Genomic DNA, 26,678 nt, shown 5'->3' on the forward strand with positions numbered 1-26,678 from the left:
TCATAAGTGCATACATGCAAAGTTTGGGAACAGGGGATACTTGCAATAACTCTCAGAGCAGACTGGCTATAGAACAACAAAACAATACATACAACCACAAAATCAACGTTTGAAAAATCTTTAAAAAAAAAAAAAAAAAAAAAAAAGATTGTTGTGATGTTTGTGAAAATAAAGTCTGAATACCCATGCTGATGAATGAAATGTACTGACCTGACTGAACCCCATGTGGCAGCTTGCTGCAGTGGGGCCCTGATTTCACATAGGCCTAACTGGAGCCTTCACAAACCACCACACTGATACGTAAACACTTTACATGAAAAACTAAATGAAGGAAGAAGACTAAGTATGGCACAGACATGTATACTGAACTAAAATATAAAACGCAACATGCAACAATTTCTAACATTTTTGTGAGTTACAGTTCACATAAGGAAATCAGTCAATTGAAATAAAATAATTAGGCCCTAATCTATGGATTTCGCATGACTGGGAAAACAGATATGCATCTGTTGGTCATAGATACCTTTAAAAAAGTAGTGGCGTGGATCAGAAAACCAGTCAGTATCTGGTGTGACCACCATTTGCCTCATGCTGTGAGACACATCTCCTTCGCATAGAGTTGATCAGGCTGTTGATTGTGGCCTGTGGAATGTTGTCCCACGCCTCTTCAATGGCTGTGAAAAGTTGCCGGATCTTGCCGGGAACTGGAACACGCTGTTGTACAAGTCAATCCAGAGCATCCCAAACATGCTCAATGGGTGACATGTCTGGTGACTATGCAGGCCGTGGAAGAACTGGGACATTTTCTGCTTCCAGGAATTGTGTACAAATCCTTGCGACATGGGGCCGTGCATTATGCTGAAACATGAAGTGATGGCAGTGGATGAATGGCACGACAATGGGCCTCGTCACGGTATCTCTGTACATTCAAAATTGCCATTGATAAAATGCAATTGTGTTCGTTGTCCGTAGCTTATGCCTGCCCATACCATAACCCCACTATGGGGCACTCTGTTCACAACGTTGACATCAGCAAACCCCTCGCCCACCCGACGACATACACGTGGTCTGCGGTTGTGAGGCCAGTTGGACGTACTGCCAAATTCTCTAAAACAACGTTGGAGGCGGCTTATAGTAGAGAAATTAACATTCAATGATCTGGAAACAGCTCTGGTGGACATTCTTATAGTCAGCATGCCAACTGCAAGCTCCCTCAAAACTTGAGACATCTGTGGCATTGTGTTGTGTGACAAAACTGCACATTTTAGAGTGGCCTTCTATTGTCCCCAGCACATGGTGCACCTGTGTAATGATCACGCTGTTTAATCATCTTCTTGATATGCCACACCTGTCAGGTGGATGGATTATCATGGCAAAAGGAGAAATGCTCACTAACAGGGATGTAAACAAATTTGTTCACAAAATTTGAGATAAATAATCATTTTGTGCATATGGAAAATGTTGGGGATCTTTTATTTCAGCATGCGACTAACACTTTACACGTTGCATTTATATTTTTGTTCAGTTTAGTTCCACTAAAAAACACCACAAAGGCAACAAATTGGGTTGAGTCGAGAAGAGGGTGGCACCGAGTAGCCAGTAAGTGAACTGTTCCCCAGTTTGACAACAGAGTGGCACCTGACAGGATGAGACCATTAACCAACATGGAGCAAAGTAAGGAAAAACACAAACAGAACAGAACATTCTGTGATGTCATAATACCAAAGGTTGAGACATTGGATGCAACGGTATTATTCTAACTGGAGGAGGTGCCAAAGCAATTTTTATGCAACATTTTATGGAGGTCATTATGATAGAAGTTTGATGGATGCAATACATTTATGTTTCTTTGACTACTTGCTGCTCAGTTAATGCTACCGTTTGAAATACCTAGGCCAACAGGTAATACATGTCTAGTGTGATGGTCCTTCAATCTTCTAGCTACAAGCACATTCACATTGAATAGCTTTAACTGATGACTTAAACAAGAAAACTCATAGCAGCTATGGGAATTACTTTGGGGGCCAAAAGAGAGACTTCCTGTCCAAACTGCAGGTAATGGAGCCTTTGCACTGGGAGAAGAACTCCCACAGACACAGGAAGAGAAAATATCTTAAATCCCTATATAGACTAACTGCTGGCAGTAGTTCTGTACCATTCTTACAACTACAATAGATAAAAACATCAAAAAGTCCTTACTAGGCAATTCAAACACTAGGCGATTCTGCAGCATGACTGGCTGTAGAGTGGGTGTCGTCATGGGCCAGGGTTAGGAGAGGAGAGGGCACTTTCTTAGTGAGAAAGGCACACTCATAGTTCAGCATCTCAAAACAACCAAAGTATCAAGATCATGACATCTCTTGAAAAGTGACTGACGTACTAGCAGATCACAGAACTCCATCACTAAAAGAGAGTTTGAGGAGGTTGGTGAACCAGTGGTTTTTAAAACACCCCATTACTGTTAACCATGCTGTGATAATTAAAGCTATGATGATGGCGACAGAGGAAAGTGGACCCTTGTTGTGACCCGCTGAATTAAAGGGCCGGTCAATGATGATGAAACAGCCTCTTGGTCCCTTCATTTAATACGAATGAAACTAAACCCTTTCCCACTGTCAGACGTTTTTACATAGCTGGACAGAACATAACATAAGCTAATTTTCCTCTATACCTCAGACGTAACTCGACTGTCAACACAGGTCAAATCTCAGCAGGTTTTGGCTTTAGTGCACTCTAGAACTGCACAAATAGGTATTTACACAAAGTGCCAAAAACGAACACCGTCTCTGTGATCCTTAGCATTTACCTGCCACCCAGGGTCCATGACATGAGGCATTAGTTTTATTAAAAACCTCTATTTGAGGGGAGTTTAGGGGGAGGGAGTTAAATGATATTTACAGTTGTTAAAATTATTTAAAATGGCTTTTCCCCCAGTTTTTTTTCTCCAGTTTCCTGTGGTGGCTTCCGTGAAAACCTTTTCAGCAGCTTCTATAGAGACGACACGGGGGGCATCTCTTCACGGCTCCTCAGACGACGTTAGAAGCTCCAGTAAGGCCCCAACCGCTCCAAAATAGCCCTACAGAAAACACACAACGCGGTAAATATAGTATTATTACTAAATACTCAAATGCAGTACGAGTACTATTACCACACTAATGAATGGAATCAAGGAAATTGATTATGGAATCTGGGGAGCTATGGGGTTGACGGCTTTGTTTACGTTCAGTCTGACAGGATCTAAAATCCAAACTCAAATCGAGTGCTCTACCTCGTGTTCTAAGAACAGGGCCTTCAGTTGCCCCTTTGACCAGAAGTCCATGGCGTAGGCCAGCAGCTTAGTTGAAATGGTGTTGATCCGTAAGAAATTCCCAACAAACACAACTCTCTCAATTTTCTGAAAGTGAAAAAAGGTAGTAAAATATATGTCATGTGTCCAATTCACTCGTTTTCCCACTAAGAACACCATTACAAAACCAATACTGCAGTGAGTCTTGCGAAACACAACAGATTAACAGTTCTGAATCATAACAACAGGAACGGTTAACATTTTAACATGATTCAAGTTATTTTGACGAAATTATATTACAAAACACAAGTACAGTGGGGGAAAAAAAGTATTTAGTCAGCCACCAATTGTGCAAGTTCTCCCACTTAAAAAGATGAGAGAGGCCTGTAATTTTCATCATAGGTACACGTCAACTATGACAGACAAAATTAGAAAAAAAAATCCAGAAAATCACATTGTAGGATTTTTTATGAATTTATTTGCAAATTATGGTGGAAAATAAGTATTTGGTCAATAACAACAGTTTCTCAATACTTTGTTATATACCCTTTGTTGGCAATGACACAGGTCAAATGTTTTCTGTAAGTCTTCACAAGGTTTTCACACACTGTTGCTGGTATTTTGGCCCATTCCTCCATGCAGATCTCCTCTAGAGCAGTGATGATTTGGGGCTGTCGCTGGGCAACACAGACTTTCAATTCCCTCCAAAGATTTTCTATGGGGTTGAGATCTGGAGACTGGCTAGGCCACTCCAGGACCTTGAAATGCTTCTTACGAAGCCACTCCTTCGTTGCCCGGGCGGTGTGTTTGGGATCATTGTCATGCTGAAAGACCCAGCCACGTTTCATCTTCAATGCCCTTGCTGATGGAAGGAGGTTTTCACTCAAAATCTCACGATACATGGCCCCATTCATTCTTTCCTTTACACGGATCAGTCGTCCTGGTCCCTTTGCAGAAAAACAGCCCCTTGGTGTTCTTTGGATGCAACTCAGCATTCTTTGTCCTCCAAACACGACGAGTTGAGTTTTTACCAAAAAGTTATATTTTGGTTTCATCTGACCCTATGACATTCTCCCAATCCTCTTCTGGATCATCCAAATGCACTCTAGCAAACTTCAGACGGGCCTGGACATGTACTGGCTTAAGCAGGGGGACACGTCTGCCACTGCAGGATTTGAGTCCCTGGCAGCGTAGTGTGTTACTGATGGTAGGCTTTGTTACTTTGGTCCCAGCTCTCTGCAGGTCATTTACTAGGTCCCCCCGTGTGGTTCTGGGATTTTTGCTCACCGTTCTTGTGATCATTTTGACCCCACGGGGTGAGATCTTGCGTGGAGCCCCAGATCGAGGGAGATTATCAGTGGTCTTGTATGTCTTCCATTTCCTAATAATTGCTCCCACAGTTGATTTCTTCAAACCAAGCTGCTTACCTATTGCAGATTCAGTCTTCCCAGCCTGGTGCAGGTCTACAATTTTGTTTCTGGTGTCCTTTGACAGCTCTTTGGTCTTGGCCATAGTGGAGTTTGGAGTGTGACTGTTTGAGGTTGTGGACAGGTGTCTTTTATACTGATAAGTTCAAACAGGTGCCATTAATACAGGTAACGAGTGGAGGACAGAGGAGCCTCTTAAAGAAGAAGTTACAGGTCTGTGAGAGCCAGAAATCTTGCTTGTTTGTAGGTGACCAAATACTTATTTTCCACCATAATTTGCAAATAAATTCATTAAAAATCCTACAATGTGATTTTCTGGATTTTATTTTCTCAATTTGTCTGTCATAGTTGACGTGTACCTATGATGAAAATTACAGGCCTCTCTCATCTTTTTAAGTGGGAGAACTTGCACAATTGGTGGCTTACTAAATACTTTTTCCCCCCACTGTACATACACATAAAACTGTAGCAACATTGGAAGAAAAATATGAATTACGACCACAATGCGAAGCTAAAAGACAGGAGTCTGCTGTACGTCCCCGGCCCTGTACTCAATGTGATTCAATTTACAACGCCAGAGATGAGAAATCAGTTGGACCTTGAAACGCTAGGTACAGTATGTATCTGTACTGCTGTGTCCCTGTTGAACTGAACTGCCTTGCACTGTTTGTCCTGTCCTGTACAATCACTATGACACTAAAACAAGTTCCTATCAACCATTGTTGTTCGGGCAATTAAGTATTCTATTTTCTGTGGTTCATGCTTTAGGACAAAGTCTAAAGGTCAGATGGTGGCGGCGGCACTGAAGCTGTGTGCCATTTGATAGCCCTGGTAACACTGTCAAGAAGCTGAAAGCACACAGAAAACCACCCAAATCACTTTAATATGCGGTTGTCCCACCTAGCTACCTTAAGATTCATGCGCTAACTTTAAAGTCGGTCTGGATAAGAGCGTCTGCTAAATGACTAACGTGGAAATGCAAATATGCCCTTCAGACAACTACTTCTCCTGAAAACATACACTACATGATCAAAAAGTATGTGGACACCTGCACGTCGGAACATCTCATTCCAAAATCATGGGCATTAATATGGAGTTGGTCCCCCCTTTGCTGCTATAACAGCCTCCACTCTTCTGGGAAGGCTTTCCACTAGATGTTGGAACATTGCTGCAGGGACTTGCTTCCATTCAGCCACAAGAGCATCAGTGAGGTCGGGCATTGATGTTGGGCGATTAGGCCTGGCTCGCAGTCGGTGTTCCAATTCATCCCAAAGGTGTTCGATGGGGTTGAGGTCAGGGCTCTGTGCAGGCCAGTCAAATTCTTCCACACCGATCTCGACAAACCATTTCTGTATGGACCTCGCTTTGTGCACAGGGGCATTGTCATGCTGAAACAGGAAAAGCCCTTCCCCAAACTGTTGCCACAAAGTTGGAAGCACAGAATCGTCTAGAATGTCATTGTATGCTGTAGCGTTAAGATTTCCCTTCACTGGAACGAAGGGGCCTAGCCCGAACCATGAAAAACAGCCCCAGACCATTATTCCTCCTCCACCAAACTTTACACTATGCATTCGGGCAGGTAGCGTTCTCCTGGCATCCGCCAAAATCACATTTGTCCATCGGAATACCAGATGATGAAGCATGATTCTTCACTCCAGATAACGCGTTTCCACGGCTTCAGAGTCCAATGGCGGTGAGCTTTACACCACTCTAGCCGATGCTTGGCATTGCGCATGGTGATCTCAGGCTTGTGTGCGGCTGCTCGGCCATCGAAACCCATTTCATGAAGCTCCTGACGAACAGTTCTTGTGCTGACGTTGCTTCCAGAGGCAGTTTGGAACTCGGTAGTGAGTGTTACAACCGAGGACAGATTAATTTTACACGCTACGCACTTCAGCACTCGGCGGTCCCGTTCTGTGAGCTTGTGTGGCCTACCACTTCGCAGCTGAGCTGTTGTTGCTCCTAGACGTTTCCACTTCACAATAACAGCACTTACAGTTGACCGGGGGCATCTCTAGCAGGGCAGAAATTCGACGAACTGACTTGTTGGAAAGGTGGCATCCTATGACAGTGCCAGGTTGAAAGTCACTGAGCTCTTTAAGGTCATTCTACTGCCAATGTTTGTCTATGGAGATTGCATGGCTGTGTGCTCAATTTTATAAACCTGTCAGCAACGGGTGTGGCTGAAATAGCCGAATTCACTAATTTGAAGGGGTGTCCACATACTTTTGTATATATAGTGTAAATTAGTGAATTCATGTTAATGTGTAATAATGCAAACTGTATGGAGAATGTGTGTGTGGTTACCTCGTTGACGGCACACATGCGTGCAATGGAACCTATGTTATTGGTGATGGTGACTAGCGTAGCCCGGGCCAGGTCCTCTTTGCTGATGGAGTCTCGTTTCTCCTTGCTCATCATGTGGCCAAAGCTGTGGGTTAAAGGTCACCCCAGAACAGAAACACAACAGGAGAATCAAAAGGTGCTTCTTATAAAGGTGCTTACATGAATCGACAAATGCTTCTTTAAATTTAAACAATACCAATTAGGGTTGCACAAGACTCCCAGAATCAGGAGGGAACAAGCAGCAAACCCGTATTCCTCCAACCAGGATTTGTGGAAAAACAGGGAATTTATTGAAAGTTCCATGAATTTTGAAACCCTAGTACCAATAAGGGATTGTTTTGTTAGAAATGTAAGGGATTTGAACATCATATCATAAGGCCAGTGATAAAGATGCCTTCTGGGACAAGGACACTGTTGTGTTACTGCGCCTACGGGTAACTGCCAAAATAAAGGAAACACGAACATAACGTTTCTTAATAGGGTGTTGGGCCACTACGAGCCAGAACATCTTCAATGCACCTTGGCATAGATTCTACAAATGTCTGAAACTCTATTGGGTGGCACCGCTCCAGAATCTCCTATAAGTGTTCAATTGGGTTGAGATCTGGTGACTGAGACGGCCATGGCATATGGTTTACATCATTTTTCATGTCTATCAAACCAGTCAGTGACCACTCGTGTCCTGTGGATGGGCGCATTGTCATCCTATGGGGACATAACCATGGTGCCAAAATAATGGCCTGCCCAGCATTTTTTTTTTTACACATGACCCTAAGCATGATGGGATGTCAATTGTATAACTCAGGAACCACACCTGTGTGGAAGCACCTGCTTTCAATACGCCTGTCCCTCGTTTACTCAAGCGTTTCCATTATTTTGGCAGTTACCCGTACATTGCACCTTATGTCTGTGTACCTGCTTTTACAGTTCATTAACTACCATAATAACCCACTTAATACTGGGTAACTATTTGAACTTCATTGGTAATTAATTACACCGAGACTGAATTATTACACAGACATACTGAATTATTACCAAGAATTAAGAATTAATTCAGGATTAGTTGCAGAATTTATACTATTGCGGAAGCAACTAGCAACACCTTTTTTCCTCTGAGCTCCTCGGTGCCAGCGCTCCGTTAGAAAAGACCCCTGCATTTCTAAGAAACAAGAATTTAAATACCCAAATAAGTATATATTTCTAAAACCAATCCCAGTATGGCATATTTTCAGAGGGAGCTCTTGAAATGACAAAGTGTGTTTCATGTGCCATCTCTTACGAATAAAAGCCTACATAATTCAACATATGACTATGTAAATTAACTCAGTTTAATGAATAAGAAGGCATGACTGGCCGGTTGGTAGATATAGCCTGATGTTCATCATAATGATCTTAGTAATGATGATATAAATGGTACATATCAGGGTTGGGGTCAATTCAAAAATCAATCCCATTTAAATTCAGAAAGTAAACCAATTTCCAATACCACATTTTCCTAATTGAAGCAAATTGGAATTTCAGTGTACTACCCGAATTGACTGGAATTTAAATGGAATTGACCAACCCTGGTACATATATTATCATAGTAGATATAATGGTACATATATTATCATAGTAGATATAAAATGGTACATCCACTCAGTGGCTAGTACTGGGTCAGACCCCCTTTGCCACCAGAACAGCCAGAATTCTTCAGGACATAGAAACGTTGCTCAATTGGTATCAAGGGACCTAACGTAACTGAATGCCTCGATGCCTGGCTGCACTCAGTGGCCAGTTTATTAGATACACCACCCCATTCATGAAAATGGTTCGCTCCTACAGACAGTGAGTCACGTGGCTTGCTATATAAAGCAGGCAGACAGGCTTCGAGGCACCCAGTTACTGTTCGATTGAACGTTAGAATGGGCAAAAACGAGTGACCTAAGCGACTGAGCGTGGTATGATAGTCGCGTGCCGGTTCCAGTATCTCAGAAACGGCCGGCATCCTGGGCTTTTCACGCACGACGTGTCTAGGGTTTACCGAGAATGGTGCGGCAAACAAAAAACATCCAGTCAGTGGCAGTCCTGTGGGGCGAAAACAGCTCGTTGATGAGAAGAATCGTGCAAGCTAACAGGCGGGCCACAAACAGGCAAATAACGGCGCAGTACAACAGTGGTGTGCAGAACGGCATCTCAGAACGCGCAACTCGTCGGTCCTTGTCACGGATGGGCTACTGCAGCAGACGACCACACCGGGTTCCACTCCTATCAGCTAAAAACAAGAAGACGCCGGCTTTAGTGGGCACGCGATCACCAACACTGGACAATTGAGTGGAAAAACATTGCGTGGTCTGACGAATCCTGGTTCCTGTTGCATCATGCTGATGGCAGAGTCAGGGTTTAGCATACGCAACATGAGTCCATGGCCCCATCCTGCCCGGTGTCAACGGTACAGGCTGGTGGCAGTGGTGTAATGGTGTGGGGAATGTTCTCCTGGCACATGTTAGGTCCCTTGATACCAATTGAGCAACGGCTGAACGCCACAGTGTATATGAACATTGTTGCTGACCAGGTGCAGCCTTCCATGGCTACAGGAGGGTCCAACCCAGTACTAGATGGATGTACCTAATAAACTTGCCAATAAGTGTAAATTAAGTGGTAGATATAACTCATCATACACTAAGTGTAAAAAACATTAGGAACACCTTCCTAATATTGAGTTTCACCCCCTTTTGCCCTAAGTAAACAGCCTCAATTCGTCGGGGCATGGACTCTACAAGGTGTCGAAAGTGTTCCACAAGGATGCTGGCCCATGTTGACTCCAATGTTTCCCACAGTTGTGTCAAGTTGGCTGGATGTCCTTTGGGTGGTGGACCATTCTTGATACACAGGAAACTGTTGAGCGGGAAAATCCCAGCAGCGTTACAGTTCTTGACACAAACCGGTGCGCCTGGCACCTACTACCATACCCCGTTCAAAGGCACTTAAATGTTTTGTCTTGCCCATTCACCCTCTGAATGGCACACATACACAATCCATGTCTCAGTTGTCTCAAGGCTTAAAATCCTTCTTTGACCTGCCTCCTCCCCGTCATCTACACTGATTAAAGTGGATTTAACAAGTGACATCAATAAGGGATCATAGCTTTCACCTGGATTTACTTGGTCAGTCTATGTCATGGAAAAAGCAGGTGTTCTTAATGTTTACTCAGCGTATATTATCATGGTAGATATAATGGTATATATTATCATGGTAGATCCAGTATAATGCCCCAGTACTGAGTGGTCCCTCGCTCACCTGGAGGCCACAGCAGATCCTTGGAGACTGAAGCGCTCATAGTCTCCTCCGTAGATATCCTTCACCAGCTTGTCCACATTGCTGCTGTCCCCTCTGCTAGCCATATCCAGCGCCTCTTCAAACGTCTCACACCCCGTCAGCAAGCAGCACAGGCCCAGGAATGTTCCCCCACCAAGACTGAGGGGAGGAAAACAGAGACATACAGTGCCTTCAGAAAGAATTCATATTCCTCACCCTGCTACACACGATACCCCATAATGACGAAGTGAAAACATGTTTTTAGAGATTTTTTTGCGAATGTATTGAAAATGAAATACTGAAATATCGCATTTACACATAAGTATTCACACCCCTTTGCTATGACACTCCAAATTGAGGGGAGGACACAGAGAAGGGATCAGGCCCAGGAGCGTACCCCCACCAAGACTGTAAATCATGCATTGACATCAATGGGAAATGTGTGACATTTTGTAGTTACACCCATGCGTGCTTAAAGTTACGGTCTCGTCCCTTATGCTGAGGAAGGGTCATTGAAAGAGGTCCTGAATTAACTTACAGCAGAGGCCTAAAAATGAGTCTCTTCTCAGCCTGAGACAGGGAGAGTTAGTGAGGGTAGGCAGAACAGGTCCCATAGGAACTGTAAGATGACCCCAAGTCCACAGGAACTGTCACAAGGCCCACAGGAACTGTCACAAGCCCCACAGGAACTGTCACAAGGCCCACAGGAACTGTCACAAGGCCCACAGGAACTGTCACAAGCCCCACAGGAACTGTCACAAGCCCCACAGGAACTGTCACAAGCCCCACAGGAACTGTCACAAGCCATCAGGAACTGTCACAAGGCCCACAGGAACTGTCACAAGGCCCACAGGAACTGTCACAAGCCATCAGGAACTGTCACAAGCCAACAGGAACTGTCACAAGGCCTCAGGAACTGTCACAAGGCCCACAGGAACTGTCACAAGCCATCAGGAACTGTCACAAGCCAACAGGAACTGTCACAAGACATTAGGAACTGTCACAATGACCTGGGTGGTCTCTCCTTGGTTACCCAAACACTTTTACTAATCTAACCTTGACTAAACCACAGCCAAGTTATCCGTCTTTGAAAGAGTTACAGTGCCTTCAGAAATTATTCACACCCCTGGAGTTTTTCCACATTTTGTTGTGTTACAGCCTGCATTTAAAATTGATTAAATTGAGATTTTGTGTCACTGGCCTACACAAAATACCCCATAATGTCAAAGTGGAATTAACTAAAAATGAAAAGCTGAAATGTCTTGAGTCAATAAGTATTCAACCCCTTTGTTATGGAAAGCCTAAATAAGTTCAGGAGTAAAGATTTGCTTAACAAGTCACATAATAAGTTGCATGAACTCTGTGTGCAATAATAGTTTTAACAAGATTTTTGAATGACTACCTCATCTCTGTACCCCACAATTATCTGTAAGGTCCCTCAGTCGAGCAGTGAATTTCAAACACGGATTCAACCACAAAGACCAGGGAGGTTTTCCAACACCTCGCAAAGAAGGGCACCTATTGGTAGATGTGTAAAATAAAAAAAAGTAGACATTGAATATCCCTTTGAGCACGGTGAAGTTATTCATTACACTTTGGATGGTGTATCAATACACCCAGTCACTACAAAGATACAGGCGTCCTTCCTAACTCAGTTGCCGGAGAGGAAAGAAACCGCTCAGGGATTTCACCATGAGGCCAATGGTGACTTTAAAACAGTCAGAGTTTAATGGCTGTGATAGAAAACTGAAGATGGATCAACAACATTGTAGTAACTCAACAATACTAACCTAATTGACAGAGTGAAAAGAAGGAAGCCTGTACAGAATACAAATATTCCAAAGAATGCATCCTATTTACAACAAGGCACTAAAGTAATACTGCAATAAAATGTGTCAAAGCAACAAACTTTTTGTCCTGAATACAAAGTGTTATGTTCGGGGCAAATCCAATACAACACATTACCGAGTACCACTCTCCATATTTTCAAGCAAAGTGGTGGCTGCATCATGTTATGGGTATGCTTGTAATCGTTAAGGACTGGGGAGTTTTTCAGGATAAAAAATAAATGGAATGGAGCTAAGCACAGACAAAATCCTAGAGGAAAACCTTGTTCAGTCTGCTTTCCACCAGACACTGGGTGGTGAATTCACCTTCCAGCAGGACAATATCCTAAAACACAAGGCCAAATCTACAAGAAGAAGGTGAATGGTCCTGAGTGGCCGAGTTACAGTTTTGACTACTTCAATCTATGGCAAGACCTGAAAATGTCTGTCTAGCAATGATCAACAACCAATTTGAAAGAGCTTGAAGAATTTTGAAAATAAAAATGGGCAAATGTTGCACAATCCAGGTGTGGAAAGCTCTTAGAGACTTACCCAGAAAGACTCACAGCTGTAATCGCTACCAAAAGGTTATTCTACAAAGGGGTGTGAATATTATGTAAATGAGGTATTTCTGTATTTCATTTTCAAAAAATGTGCTAACATTTCTAAAAACATGCTTTCACTTTGTCATTATGGGTTATTGTGTGTAGATGGGTGAGATAAAACAAATATATTTAATCAATTTTGAATTCAGGCTGTATCAACAAAATGTAGAATAAGTCATGGGGTCTGAATACTTTCTGAAGGCACTGTAACTGAAAGCTTAAAAATGACATACAGTGCTTCAGAAAGTATTCATATTCCTCACCCAGCTACACACAATACCCCATAATGACAAAGTGAAAACATGTTTTTAGAGATTTTTGCAAATGTATTGAAAATGAAATACTGAAATATCTCATTTACATAAGCATTCACACCCCTTTGCTATGACACTCCAAAATTGAGTTCAGGCGCATCCATTTCCTTTGATCATCCTTGAGATGTCACTACAACTTGATTGGAGTCCACCTGTGGGCAATTCAAATGTTTGGACATGATTTAGAAAGAAAAACACTTGTCTATATAAGGTCCCACAGTGCACGTCAGAGCAGAGACTATACCAGGAAGTTGAGGAACTGTCCGTAGATCTCCGAGATAGAATTGTGATGAGGCATACAGTACCAGTCAGAAGTTAGGACACACCTACTCATTCAAGGGTTTTTCTTTATTTTTACTATTTTCTACATTGTAGAATAATAATGAAGACATCAAAACTATTAAATAACACATATGGAATCATGTAGTAACCAAAAAAGTGTTCAAGTAACAGACATCTCAACATCAACTGTTCAGAGGAGACTGCATGAATCAGGCCTTCATTGTCGAATTGCTGCAAAGAAACCACTACTAAAGGACACCAATAAGAAGAAGAGACTTGCTTGGGCCAAGAAACACGGCAGGTAGCTTAGTGGGTAAGAGCGTTGTGCCAGTAACCAAAAGGTCGCTGGTTCTAATCCCCGAGCCGACTAGGTGAAAAATATGTTGATGCGCCCTTAAGCAAGGCACTTAACCCTAATTGCTCCTGTAAGTCGCTCTGGATAAGAGCGTCTGCTAAATTACTTTTTAAAAAATAAAAACACGAGCAATGGACATTAGACCGGTGGAAATCTGTCCTTTGGTCTGATGAGTCCAAATATGAGACTTTTGGTTCCAACCGCTGTGTCTTTGTGAGACGCACAGTAGGTGAACGGATGATCTCTGCATGTGTGGTTCCCACCGTGAAGCATGGAGGAGGAGGTGTGATGGTGCTTTGCTGGTGACACTGTCAGTGATTTATTTAGAATTTAAGGGACACAACCAACACAGCATTCTGCAGTGATACGCCATCCCATCTGGTTTGCGCTTAGTGGGACTATCATTTGTCTTTCAACAGGAAAATGACCCAAAACACACCTCCAGGCTGTGTAAGGGCTATTTGACCAAGGAGAGTGATGGAGTGCTGCATCAGATGACCTGGCCTCCACAATCCCCCGACCTCAACCCAATTGAGATGGTTTGGGATGATTTGGACTGCAGAGTGAAGGAAATGCAGCCAACAAGTGCTCAGCATATGTGGGAACTCCTTCAAGACTGTTGGAAAAGCATTCCTCATGAAGCTGGTTAAGAGAATGCCTAGAGTGTGCAAAGCTGTCATCAAGGCAAAGGGTGGCTACTTTGAAGAATCTCAAATATAACATATTTTGATTTGTTTAACACTTTTTTGGATACTACATGATTCCATATGTGTTATTTCATAGTTTTGACGTCTTCACTATTATTCTACAATGTAAAAAATAGTAAAAATAAAGAAAAACCCTTGAATGAGTAGGTGTGTCCTAACTTAATATTCACCCTCTGAATGGCACACATTCACAATCCATATCTCAATTGTCTCAATGCTTAAAAATCCTTCTTTAACCTGTATCCTCCCCTTCATCTACACTGATTGACGTGGATTTAGTGACATCAATAAGGGATCATAGCTTTCAGCTGGATTCACCTGGTCAGTCTATATCATGGAAAGAGCAGGTGTCCTTAATGTTTTGTCCACTCAGTGAATGTATTGGGGATCAAGTAAAACAACAACAACACTTTCATGTTTTCTTGGGGGGGTTTACAGGGGAAGGGTATAAAACCATGTCTAGAGTGGTGAATGTTTCCAAGAGCACAGTGGTCTCCATCACTGGGAAATTGAAAAAAATATGGACCTACCCAGACTCTGCCTAGAGCTGGCCATCCGACCGAACTGAGCAACCGGGCAAATTAAGCAACCAGGCAAGGAGGACCTTGGTCAGGGACGTAACCAAGAACCTAATGATCACTCTGACAGAACTACAGAGTTCCTTGGCTGAGATGGGAGAACCTGCCAGAAGGACAACAGTCTCTACAGCACTTCACCAATCTGGGCTTTATGAGAGAGTGGCCAGACGGAAGCCACATGACAGCACGCCTGGAGTTTAAAAGACTCTAAAATCATAAGGCAAAATATTCTGTGGTCTGATGAGACAAAAATTAAACTATTTGGCCTATTTGCAAAGCCTGGAGAAAACCAGGCACAGCTCATCACCTGTCGAAACACCATCCCTACCATGAAGCATGGTGGTGGCAGCATCATGCTATGGGGATGCTTTTCAGCGGCAGGAACTGGGAGACTGGTAAGGATAGAGGGAACAATGAATGGAGCCAAATACAGGTAAATCCTTGATAAGAACCTGCTTCAGAGTGCAAACGACCTGAGACTGGGGGCAAAGATTTACATTCCAACAGGACAATGACCCCAAGCATACAGCCAAAGCAACGATGGAATGGCTTCAGAACAAGAATGTGAAAGTCCTTGAGTGGCCCAGCCAAAGCCCAGACTTGAATCCCATTGAATATCTGTGGAAAGACTTGAAGATTGCTGTTCACTGCCGCTCCCCATCTAACTTAACAGAGCTTGAGAAAATCTGCAAGGAAGAATGGAAGAAAATCCCCAAATCCAGATGTGCAAAGCTGATACAGACATACCCAAGACAATTCAAAGCCGTAATCGCCGCCAAAGGTGCTTCTACAAAGTATTGACTCAGAGGTGTGAATACTTATGTAAATTAATGATTTCTGTATTTCATTTTCAATATATTTGCAAATCGAACAACTTGTTTTCACTGTCATTATGGGGTATTTTGTGTGTAGATGGGTGAGGCTGTAACACAACAAAATGTGGAATAAGTCAAGCGGTATGAATATTTTCTGTAGGCACTGTAAATACCAGCATGAGCTCTTTCACCCCGGTGCCGTTTTCTATTTTGAGACGTTCCAAGGTTGAACTGCCGTAAATATAGACTGTCCTTGAGCAACGAGCAGGCAGACAGTCCCTACTGTCTAGGGTGCATGGTACACATGCAGCGCTTTGTATTCTGACGTAGACGTTGTTCAAACCTGGCTTGCTAATAACAATAAAAGCAGTCTAACTATTATCCATTGTGAGTCACAATTCAACTACAAAAAACAGCTACTATGAATGACGCACAGCAATTGTACATTATTGCTTTTCTCTGTAATCTATGTTGACATGACAACGTATGATGATTCTCTCTTCTTATGAAAAATGTACCAGTGTCTTTTTTGAAGATTACAGTTCCTTTCTGTACAATGACACCCACCATGTTATAAAAGTATTTATTTGGGTCATTCACCTGGGAAAACCCAGTTCACCGCTGATAAATAAAATGGATTTGAATTGGCACTGGTGAACAGCACTGTCCTTAATAGCCTAAACATTTCAGATTTTAAACACTACCATAAATGCAGACCTTCAAGGCTTTTAAAAATATAAAAGAGAATCCCTGTCCGTTTTGTCCTGTGCTTTACCTGGTACCGGTGACCCGTTTGTAGTCATCTTTGGAGTACACAGCCAGGATGCTAACCCCAGATCCAATGTTGACCAGCAGCATAGGGAACGGGTCGGCCAGACTGCACGGGGTCTTCACACTGTTCTGGGTGTCTGACGGGTTCTCCAAGTAGTAACACTGAGGGTGACCGTTGAAGCTCACGGAGTCCACGTAGAGCAGGCCACGAATCAGACAGTCAAGCTCATCCAGCTTCAACAGCTCTAAATCAGCCATCTGTAGAGGGGGCGGAGGTGGGAATTTGGTAGAAAGAAAGAAAGAACGAGAGAGAGACAGACAGACAGAGACAGACAGACAGACAGAGACAGAGACAGAGACAGAGACAGAGACAGACAGAGAGAGAGAGACAGACACAGACAGACAGACAGACAGACAGACAAGAGATGTGGTGTGAGGCAAATCAAATCATGCAGAGTAAGATCAGAGCATGTGTATAAAGCAAACAGCAGTCAGGGTTAATGATGATGAATGACTGGTTATATAACAAAGCAGAGAAGCACAGCCAGCCGGCACCACAATGAACTTTATGACAACACACCATGTTTCAACACCGGTACAGTAGAGCACAGGGCTCAAAAAGGTCCAGAGCCCAGTGTTTCAAAAAACGAACGTATTGACGCTCTTCTTGACCACTTATCGGTTTCCGGATCAAGGAGGAGAGAGGACAGAGGAGTCGAGGACGGTCTTTTTCCCAAAGGAGACTCTCCCGATCACTCACCGTTCTGAAGTCATTCTCAAACTTGTAGGCCCCGCCGCCAGTGGCGCAGAGCGTGGTGTGGAGGCTGGAGAAGTTCTTGTCCCGGCCCATCTGGATGAAGCGGTGCATGGCCTGCGTGGGGAAGCGGATGAAGTGCAGGTTGCCCGTCCGGCCGCACATGGTCAGGTTCTTCAGCTCCAGGTGAACGTCTCGGACTCCCGTCTTCCCGTACGCCGTGTTGGAGGTCAGGTAGCGACGGATGCTCTTCAGGCTCTCCACCTCTTCCTGCTCCTCCTCCGCCGTGATGTCCTTGGGCTCGAAGTAGACCAGCTTCACCAGAGTACCGCCGATGTCCATCCCGAACCAGGGGAAGGCTGTCAAGGCAAAGCGAGAGATACGTAAGCATTGAAGATGTTATTACCACATCGTTTCCCGGTTGTTTCAGCACTGTAAACTAAAGCGCTACCAAGACTCAAAGCGCCAACCCAGTCATCAGCAAAGAACCTGTCCGTCAGCCTTGCATGCATTTAATGTCAGCTAAAATACCACACCTAATAAGACAGTTAGGGCCAACGGTTGTCTTTGGAACACACTTGAGATTTCCATCCAATGTTACTCACAAGGAAGCTGTGACTAGCGACAGACAGCGACAGTATTCTTTCTTTTGCCTCTGCACTGTGTCCTATCATCTTGACAGATCATCTCTTTTGAGATATTTCAATGGCTGGTGGTGCCATTTTAAGTAGGTTATTTGTACATATGTTCGCTTACGCATGCAGACCAGGCAGATAGGTGGAGTAAAAATTAAAAAATTAACACTGTAGGCTAAATTCACAGCTACAACACAGCTCAAGTTGACATGGAAACCTGCTTTCGAGATGAATATTTTCTATTTTTCCTAGAGTGGTGGTGTTTGTTGTTGGGGTTTTTTGGGGTGTGGGGGGGGGCATTACAGTCGCACTTATATTTCAGGGATGAACATTCATTGAGATGCATCATAGAATGAGGCCTCTTTGCTGGTAGACCAGTTATTCTGTTCTAAATCCAGGTTAAAAACACTTATCTTTTCACGTGCCTACGACTGAGCACTTAAACTGAACCACACTGTTTAGCCTTAGAGCTTCCTATGTTTTTATCTTATTTTTTAATTTTAATTTTTAATCTTTATATGTTTTTTAATTTTTATTGTATTTTTATTATTATGATGTTTTCATTATTTTTGATAAACATCTTTGTAAAGCACATTAAATTGCTTCGATGTATGAATTGTGCTATATAAATAAACTTGCTTGCTTGCTAAAGCAGCCTCTTTGCTGGTAGACTAGTTATTCTGTTCTAAAGAAGCCTCTTTTCTGGTCAAATGTCATATCTAGGTTTAGGAGAGTCACTACCTGACAAGAGGCAAAGTCTGCGTTGAGATTATGACTCCCAGAGTTCAATTAGTGTGCAAGACCTCTATAAAGTGATTATATAACATTCTGCCCAAACTGGTTATACCATATCTGATAGGATTCCATGAAAACATACCGGGAAGTGGACCCTCAACTGATAGTGAGACCAAGGTCTACTGCTACAAGCATTCCTTAGCTTGAGGGACCTAACCCTAACCCTAACCCTAACCCTAACCCTAACCCCAACCCTAACCCTAACCCTAACCCCAACCCTAACCCCAACCCTAACCCTAACCATAACCCTAACCCTAACCATAACCCTAACCATAACCCTAACCATAACCCTAACCATAACCCTAACCATAACCCTAACCCTAACCATAACCCTAACCATAACCCTAACCATAACCCTAACCATAACCATAACCCTAACCATAACCCTAACCCTAACAACTGATGGAATGAGACCAGGGTCTACTGCTACAAGCTTTCCTTAGGTTGAAGGATTACTAGATGAGAGGCAAACCAGCCTCCCGAGTAGTGGAATCATTCTTTTTCAGGGAGCAGGGTTAGGGGCAGTTGGGGGTAGTAGAATCATTCTTTATCAGGGAGCACATGAAAGTCACCCCACCAGTGAGACTCCTGCCCTGCCCAGCTGTAGGTGCTTTGTGTGAGTGAGTGAGTGAGTGAGTGAGTGAGTGAGTGAGTGAGTGAGTGAGTGAGTGAGTGAGTGAGTGAGTGAGTGAGTGAGTGAGTGAGTGAGTGTCAGTAGAGAGAGGAAGTGTGAATAGAGAGGCTGTATGGTGGAGATGGAAAATCACAGTAGAGATAAGATTTTTATCTACATTCATATCCATCTGTAGGTGTTCTTCATTCAGAATGTCTTCTAGTTCCGGTATGTGATGCTCGTTCACATCCTGTATGACATGTCGCTATAAATCGTAATATCTGTTGGCGTTCAGGTGGGTTTTGAAAATGTTCTGTTCCCTAACTTTCTCTTTACTCTATCAATGCTACAGGATTAGTGATGGGACATACGATGTAGACCAGGGTTGGGCTCAATTCCATTTACATTCAGGAAGTACATTGAAATTCCAATTATCTTCAATGCTTTTCAATGAGGAACATTTAGAATTGGAATTTGGTTTACTTTCTGAATTGACTGGAATTGAAATGGAATGGAGCCCAACCCTTGTGTAGTCTACCATACTCCACCCCTCCTCTTGATTTCCATTATAAACCAAGAGACCAGAACCCACCCTTCATTGGATAGTATTGTTGTGTTGATTGTATTGTGTGATGTTGTATTGATTGCTGATGCCTTCTTGGACAGGTCTCCCTTGTAAAACAGTGTGTCTCAATGGGCTTTTCCTGGTGAATAAAGGTGAACAAAAAAAAAGTATAAATAAAATGGACCTACACATACCAGTGAAACCAGTGTCAGTGTCCACAAAACGTGTCAGTCATCTGTGAACTGTAACTAGTGGTAGAAAATTGACAGATCTCTAATCTGGGATCTCTTTATGAGAGACGTTCCGTGCAAACAAAGACAACGACACTTTCAAAACCGACCGTTCCTCCTCACGCTCCTGGGTGAAGTTTCCCCTAGGTACTGAGCTAGGATCAGCTTCCCCAAACCCAATCCTAACCTTAACCATTAGTGTGGAAAATGCTAAACTGATCAGGGTCAACTTCACACTACTCCCAGATGCTCCATTGAAAGGCTTTATATTGGTTAGCCTACACCGTGGTTTTAGCCAACGTTTTTCTAAACGCGTCTAATTTGGAATTTTCTGCAGTGGCTGCCAAATAACCTGGTGTGATGTTATGATTCATTGATACTAAAAAGTCAGAGCATATTTAAGTACAGTATTGATCAATTCATTACCAGCTTAGATGTAGGCAAATAGGAAGAGTGTTTTCTTTAACCAACTGATGCAGTACTTCATGCAATATCCCTGGGTAGATAACCTGTAGCTATAATAATCAATGGTAAATGTTAAGACTTGAGGTTATCCAAATGTTGAGGGCATTGCCAAGCTGAATGTGCATCTTGTGTAATACGCTACACCACTTCAGATCAATTAGGGCTCATTTGAAATCTCTATAATTACGCTGATATTGATCACACCATTTAGGTACATTGTGTGTTACTGATATGTTCATCTATAGCCTCAGTTTGTATTTACGTTTGACATTTTAGTCATTTAGCAGACGCTCTTATCGAGAGCGACTTACAGGAGCAATTAGGGTTAAGTGCCTTGCTCACGGGCACATCAACAAGGTTTTTTTATTTTTATTTCACCTTTATTTAACCAGGTAAACCAGTTGAGAACAATTTCTCATTTACAACTGCGACCTGGCCAAGATAAAGCAAAGCAGTGCGATAAAAACAACAACACAGAGTTACATATGGGGTAAAACAAAACAAAGTCAAAAATACAACAGAAATACATATATATATACAGTGTGTGCAAATGTAGCAAGTTATGGAGGTAAGGCAATAAATAGGCTATAGTGCAAAATAATTACAATTAGTATTAACACTGGAATGCTAGATGTGCAAGAGATTATGTGCAAATAGAGATACTGGGGTACAAATGAGCAAAATAAATAACAATATAGGGATGAGGTAGTTGGGCTGGCTAATTTCAGATGGGCTGTGTACTGGCCCAACGCTCTTAACCACTAGGCTACCTGCCACCCCGTTTGCCTTTTATGTGCCTACATACTGCATGGCATTAGACATAGTTAGTGGTTTAAATCATATAGTTGATGGTTTAAATGGCTTCAGTGAACTTGAAGTATACATTGCAACATCAGCATATGAAAAAATCTCAGGGTCAGACCCATCAAACGGCACCAAAGATCACTATTGAGATTTGAAACAACTGATTAATTATTAACCAACATATGGGCTTTGCTGTGAACAATCAGGCTCTTTCCAAAAACGTATCTGAATATTGATACCATAATACACTCGAAAAGACCAAGACATTAACTGCTGGTGTGGATGGATGCTTCCACTGGAAATCTCTAAAACAGAGGGGGACATGCGACCAACCTGGACTCAGGGGTAGACGTAACATAGTAAAGGTGAATCCTCGACACTCAGATTAGTAAAATATGCTACATTTCATATGGCATGTATTAACATGTTACGAATTCGCAAAATGTATGATATGTTACGAATTCCAATTTGATGTTAGCTAGGTGGCTAACATTAGCTAGGCTAGGGGTTAAGGTTAGTTCGGCTAAAGTGTTATGGTTAGGGGAAGGGTAAGCTAACATGCTAAGTAGTTGCAAAGTAGATCAAAAGTAGTAAGTAGTTGCAAAGTTGCTAATTAGCTAAAATCCTAATGTTCCCCATGATGAGACTTAACCTTTGCTAGACGTACACGCCTGATCAACCCAACAGGGTGCAACTGCAGCCCGCAATTTGGGGCGTTCCTGCATGTGGGCATCAAGCATCCCATTGGTTCCTGCATGAACGCCCCCGAGCACCCCATTGGTCGTCCCCGCCTCCCAATAGCACAGCAGATAGTCAATGACACAGTGTGCTAGCTAGCTTGATAGTTAGCGACACAGTGTATTAGCTCACTTGACAGTTAGTGACAGTGTACTAGCTAGCTTAAAAGTTAGCGACACAGTGAACTAGCTAGCTTGATAGTTAACAACACTGTGTGCTAGCTAGCATGATAGTTAGCGACACTGTGTCGACCCCTCCTCCCGCCTGCTGTGTACCGGTGTCCTCCTTAGGACTAGCTGGCTAAGCTAGCACTGTGTAATTTGCTCCCGCCTGCCAAACACATGCCCTCGCCGTTGTTAAGAGAACAGTGGAGAAACAGTGTCCGACAGTCGGGGGTGAAGGATACTGTCTACCGGTGTAGGGTTAGCTACTGTTGTCACCCCCGTCCATTCTTCTGTGGAGTTTATCGGTGGCTGGCACCCAACATCATTGTGCATTAATGCCCCCTACTTTACTGGAGTGCCCCCGCCTCCCACCTGTCCTAACTAATAATGTATAAATGAAAGTATAATGAGGGTTGCTGCAGATGCAGGAACACATACATGCAGCAACACCCCACATGCAGCAACATGCACATGCAGCAACACTCACATGCAGCAACACTCACATGCAGCAACACCTACATGCAGCAACACCCCACATGGAGCAACACTCACATGCAGCAACACCCCACATGCAGCAACACGCCACATGGAGCAACACCCCACATGCAGCAACACCCCACATGCAGCAACACCCCACATGGAGCAACACTCACATGGAGCAACACCCCACATGGAGCAACACCCCACATGCAGCAACACCCCACATGCAGCAACACCCCACATGGAGCAACACTCACATGCAGCAACACCCCACATGGAGCAACACCCCACATGCAGCAACACCCCACATGCAGCAACACCCCACATGCAGCAACACCCCACATGCAGCAACACCCCACATGCAGCAACACCCACATGCAGCAACACCCCACATGGAGCAACACTCACATGCAGCAACACCCCACATGGAGCAACACCCCACATGCAGCAACACCCCACATGCAGCAACACCCACATGCAGCAACACCCCACATGCAGCAACACCCACATGCAGGAACGCCTCGAATTGCAGGCCGCAATTGCACCCTTCTCGACCAACCACCCTACTTTCGTTTTTCCCTTAAGTAACATTTTGTCTTATGTAACCATACCAAAGGTAACATATCATACAAATTCCAGTTTCTTTGATTTACATTTACTTTTACTATGCTACGTCTAGTCTATGAGACCAGGCTGGCGCGACAACTAGGGCACAGCAGACAATTCTCTCTCAGGTCTAACACAATTAGAGATGGAGCAGAGAGGAATGCTGACTAGCAGGCTAAGCCAGTGGACCGCTGAACTTGCCCTAGGTCTTTTCTAGAAAGAAACTCAGCTCAACAACACCGAAAAGAATGTTTATCAATGTCCCAGAGGGTGTTGTTCAATAATGGCAGTTCAGAAGTGCCCTACTTGGGACAACAATTGTAGTCTACGCTGACAAATTAACACTACCCTATTCCCATCATATGTTCGAGTTTCGAGAGTCTCAAATTCCACTGTCATGTAAACAATAGCAAACAACTTACCTGGCTTCTTCACATTTCTCAGCTTCATATCGATGCGCTCAGGTGCATGCAAAAATACTTATTAATACCCGAAAAAAATACAGGCTTGCAAAGTTAAGATCAGTGTTTACAATTATTTTAGTTTCCCCAGTTTATACAGCAAAGAAAACGCAACTTTTTTTGTACTGTGACTTCGACTAAAAGTTGTAACTTCTTTAACAGCATCCTAGAAACCAGGGGAAAGGGAATTGTGTACATTCGGGGGCGGTGGCCTGGCTCTTTAACCCAGCCTTGCCGAGACAGAGGGCGGCCGCTAATTGGCCGAAGTACGCCAAGCCTTCTTATCAGGAGCGATTTCAGCACAACTTCTGACTGAGAAGAAACCAATCACGGTGTACCCATTGCAAAAACAAAAGGAGTCACTTATTTTCTAAAACAACGTAGCTCCATTAAAAACAACGTAGCTGGAACTAACGATAGCTCATATCCAGGACATTATCGTCAAGATTATGAGAAAAAAATAGTTTAATAGAATGGTTTGCTGACAGACAAAAGCAGTCATGATAGTCGCAGCAGCCACAGTCCCTTGATTCAGAATCACCTTTATTCGCCAAGTACATTTACAATGTGTTACACATAGGGGGCCTACCAGGAAGCAATATAGGCTATAGCTGATGATGAGAACCGTTCGATTCCATCAACTACCTAGCAATAGAAAAAAGGAATTGAAAAATACTGTTCATACTGTATTTACAATACACGTGCAGCGACCAAAACACCGCGGCTGCCTCGCAAACCCATATGATTATGCAAGATGTCAGTATCTCCATGCATAGCTGTGGCCAGCTGACTATGCAACTTCTCTACATTCAACTGCCTGCAGCATGCGTGTAACCCAGAGGTTTTCAAACCTCTCCCCGGGGACCCCCGGGCGTTTCACAATGTTATTGTAGCCCTGAACTAGCTCACCTGATCCATCTACTTAAGTGCTTGATGAGTAGTTGACAAGTTGAATCCGGTGTGAATGTGATAGCTGTGGAAGAATAGTTCAAATAGATGGAATGGCTGGTGGGGGTCACCGAGGTGATGTTTGAAAACCCCTGATGAAGCCTAATGTAACATATTGTAATTGTGTCATTTGATGAGTAAAACCCATAAATGACTAAATGCAAAAGCTACACCTGCAAAACCCATTGACAGCGACACTTACGTGGCCTGTTCCTCTTCACTGATTCAACTCTTCTTCGTAACCTGCATCTTTTCGCAGGAGAGGACCCATTGGCTTCGACATCATAGGTATGCAGATGATGGAAGTGTTCAACATTGCTACTAGCACCACTACAGTTTCCACTTGATTTGTATGCATTGCATCCACCGTTGTTAGCCTGAGAATGAAACCCCCTTTGCAGTCCGTTGGCATAACACGATCCCGACCCTTTTTTATCGATAATTGATTTGGCTTTATCCATTGTTGCAGCTAACTAGCTACGTGTGATAGAAGGCTTGCTACCAAGCTAAAGGAAACGAGCTGCTATAGCTGACGTTAGCCCGTGCGATAAAATGCAACCCGCTCAAGGGAAAATGTGTTTCATATGAAATTGCTCTTAAATGGTAGAAAATATTTATCCGCTCTTGGTACCGATAACCTTTATTCTGTTGATAAAAGGTGTGAAGACCTATCCGCTAAAACACGGTTTGGTCGAGCTCATTTTCCCACTTAACAGTCCGCTGCGGGAGTCAAACAGCCGGGTTGTTAGCTAGCTAGTTACGTCACACGTAATGGCACCCGAACCGGTTTGCCCTCTCCCGGGGACACAGGCAATGCGCTCCTGTTCTATAGAGAAAATACAAAACTAGCGTTCGGGTTTATGTGCCTAATAAGCAGAACAGTCGTGTTATAGCCTAGGCAATGGATAATTTAATTATTGTAAGGTTATTAAATGTTATTCTCTCTGGAGTAACGTTCAGCCATGGCTCTGCCATATTTCTAAGGTATGCATCATGCAATGGTCATTCGTGATGTTAGTAGCCTAGACAGTCATGTTGAGATGATTTATAACACACAGACACAGCCTAGCTGTTTACTTCTCGCTGTGTCATGTTGTTTTTCCCCAAACCTTGCTTTTCACATGTGATTATGAAAATGGGTTTACACCTGTGCATCTCTGTGGGTCAGAGGTGAACGGTGAGTTGTTGATAGTTTGTAGCCTACATAACACAAGCGTGCGTCTTTGGGTGTTGCCATCATTGCCTTCTGTTTTGTTCTGGCACAAACTGTACTGGGATTGTTCCTCACATTTATTTTTAAGTGGTTCTTATCTGGGCACACACTAACATCTGGTCTGGTGAGGTTGATATGATTTGATCAGAATATATATTTATAAGAAGTTATATTATTTTGCCATAAGCCTACTGTGAACACAGACAGTACAGTCAAATATTCCGAGTGGAAATTGTTGTGTAACAGCCTTGCAGGCCAACCTGTTGTTCATAAACTTGCATCATGATTAGACCTAGGCTGCTGAGGCTAGGCTACTCAGGTTCATGAGTGAAACTGTTCCTTAAGCTCTCTATACCTTAGTTTCAGTAGTTTGTGAGACTGATTAATTACTGTGTAGTTAAATTATGTATTTTAAAGTAGTGTTAATTTAGTATTTCAATCAGTTATTTATCTAGCTATACTACAAATGTTTGTAGGAACAAAGCTTTTAGCTGCGATTGTGTGTAGGCTACTAATAGAAAATAACCAAACCAAACTAGGGCCGGGATTCAATCCAATCACAGATTATGGGCATTGCGGCTTTTGAAGGTGATTTCCG

The 26,678-nt window shown here is 43.2% G+C and overlaps 1 protein-coding gene across 5 annotated transcripts; it reads right to left on the minus strand.

The window, feature by feature from the left end:
* Positions 1–1,456: 1,456 nt before the first annotated feature.
* Positions 1,457–25,614, minus strand: LOC121576683 (pantothenate kinase 1). 5 transcript variants are annotated; one of them, XM_041890079.2, is made up of 8 exons: positions 25,070–25,607; positions 17,370–17,722; positions 16,614–16,867; positions 10,339–10,515; positions 8,162–8,218; positions 7,021–7,144; positions 3,269–3,394; positions 1,457–3,076 (listed from the first exon to the last, which is right to left on the minus strand). In XM_041890079.2, the coding sequence occupies exons 1-8, from the start codon at positions 25,326–25,328 to the stop codon at positions 3,017–3,019; spliced, it is 1,410 nt and encodes a 469-aa protein (XP_041746013.1). In that variant the 5' UTR covers positions 25,329–25,607; the 3' UTR covers positions 1,457–3,016. The 5 variants fall into 5 exon arrangements, with proteins under 5 accessions (XP_041746013.1, XP_041746183.1, XP_041746096.1 ...); XM_041890249.2 differs by lacking the exon at positions 25,070–25,607 and adding an exon at positions 23,881–24,097; XM_041890162.2 differs by lacking the exon at positions 8,162–8,218 and having other exon boundaries at positions 25,070–25,611.
* Positions 25,615–26,678: the final 1,064 nt, after the last annotated feature.

Source organism: Coregonus clupeaformis, chromosome 1 (assembly GCF_020615455.1).
Source record: "Coregonus clupeaformis isolate EN_2021a chromosome 1, ASM2061545v1, whole genome shotgun sequence".
Classification (NCBI taxonomy): Eukaryota; Metazoa; Chordata; class Actinopteri; order Salmoniformes; family Salmonidae; genus Coregonus; species Coregonus clupeaformis.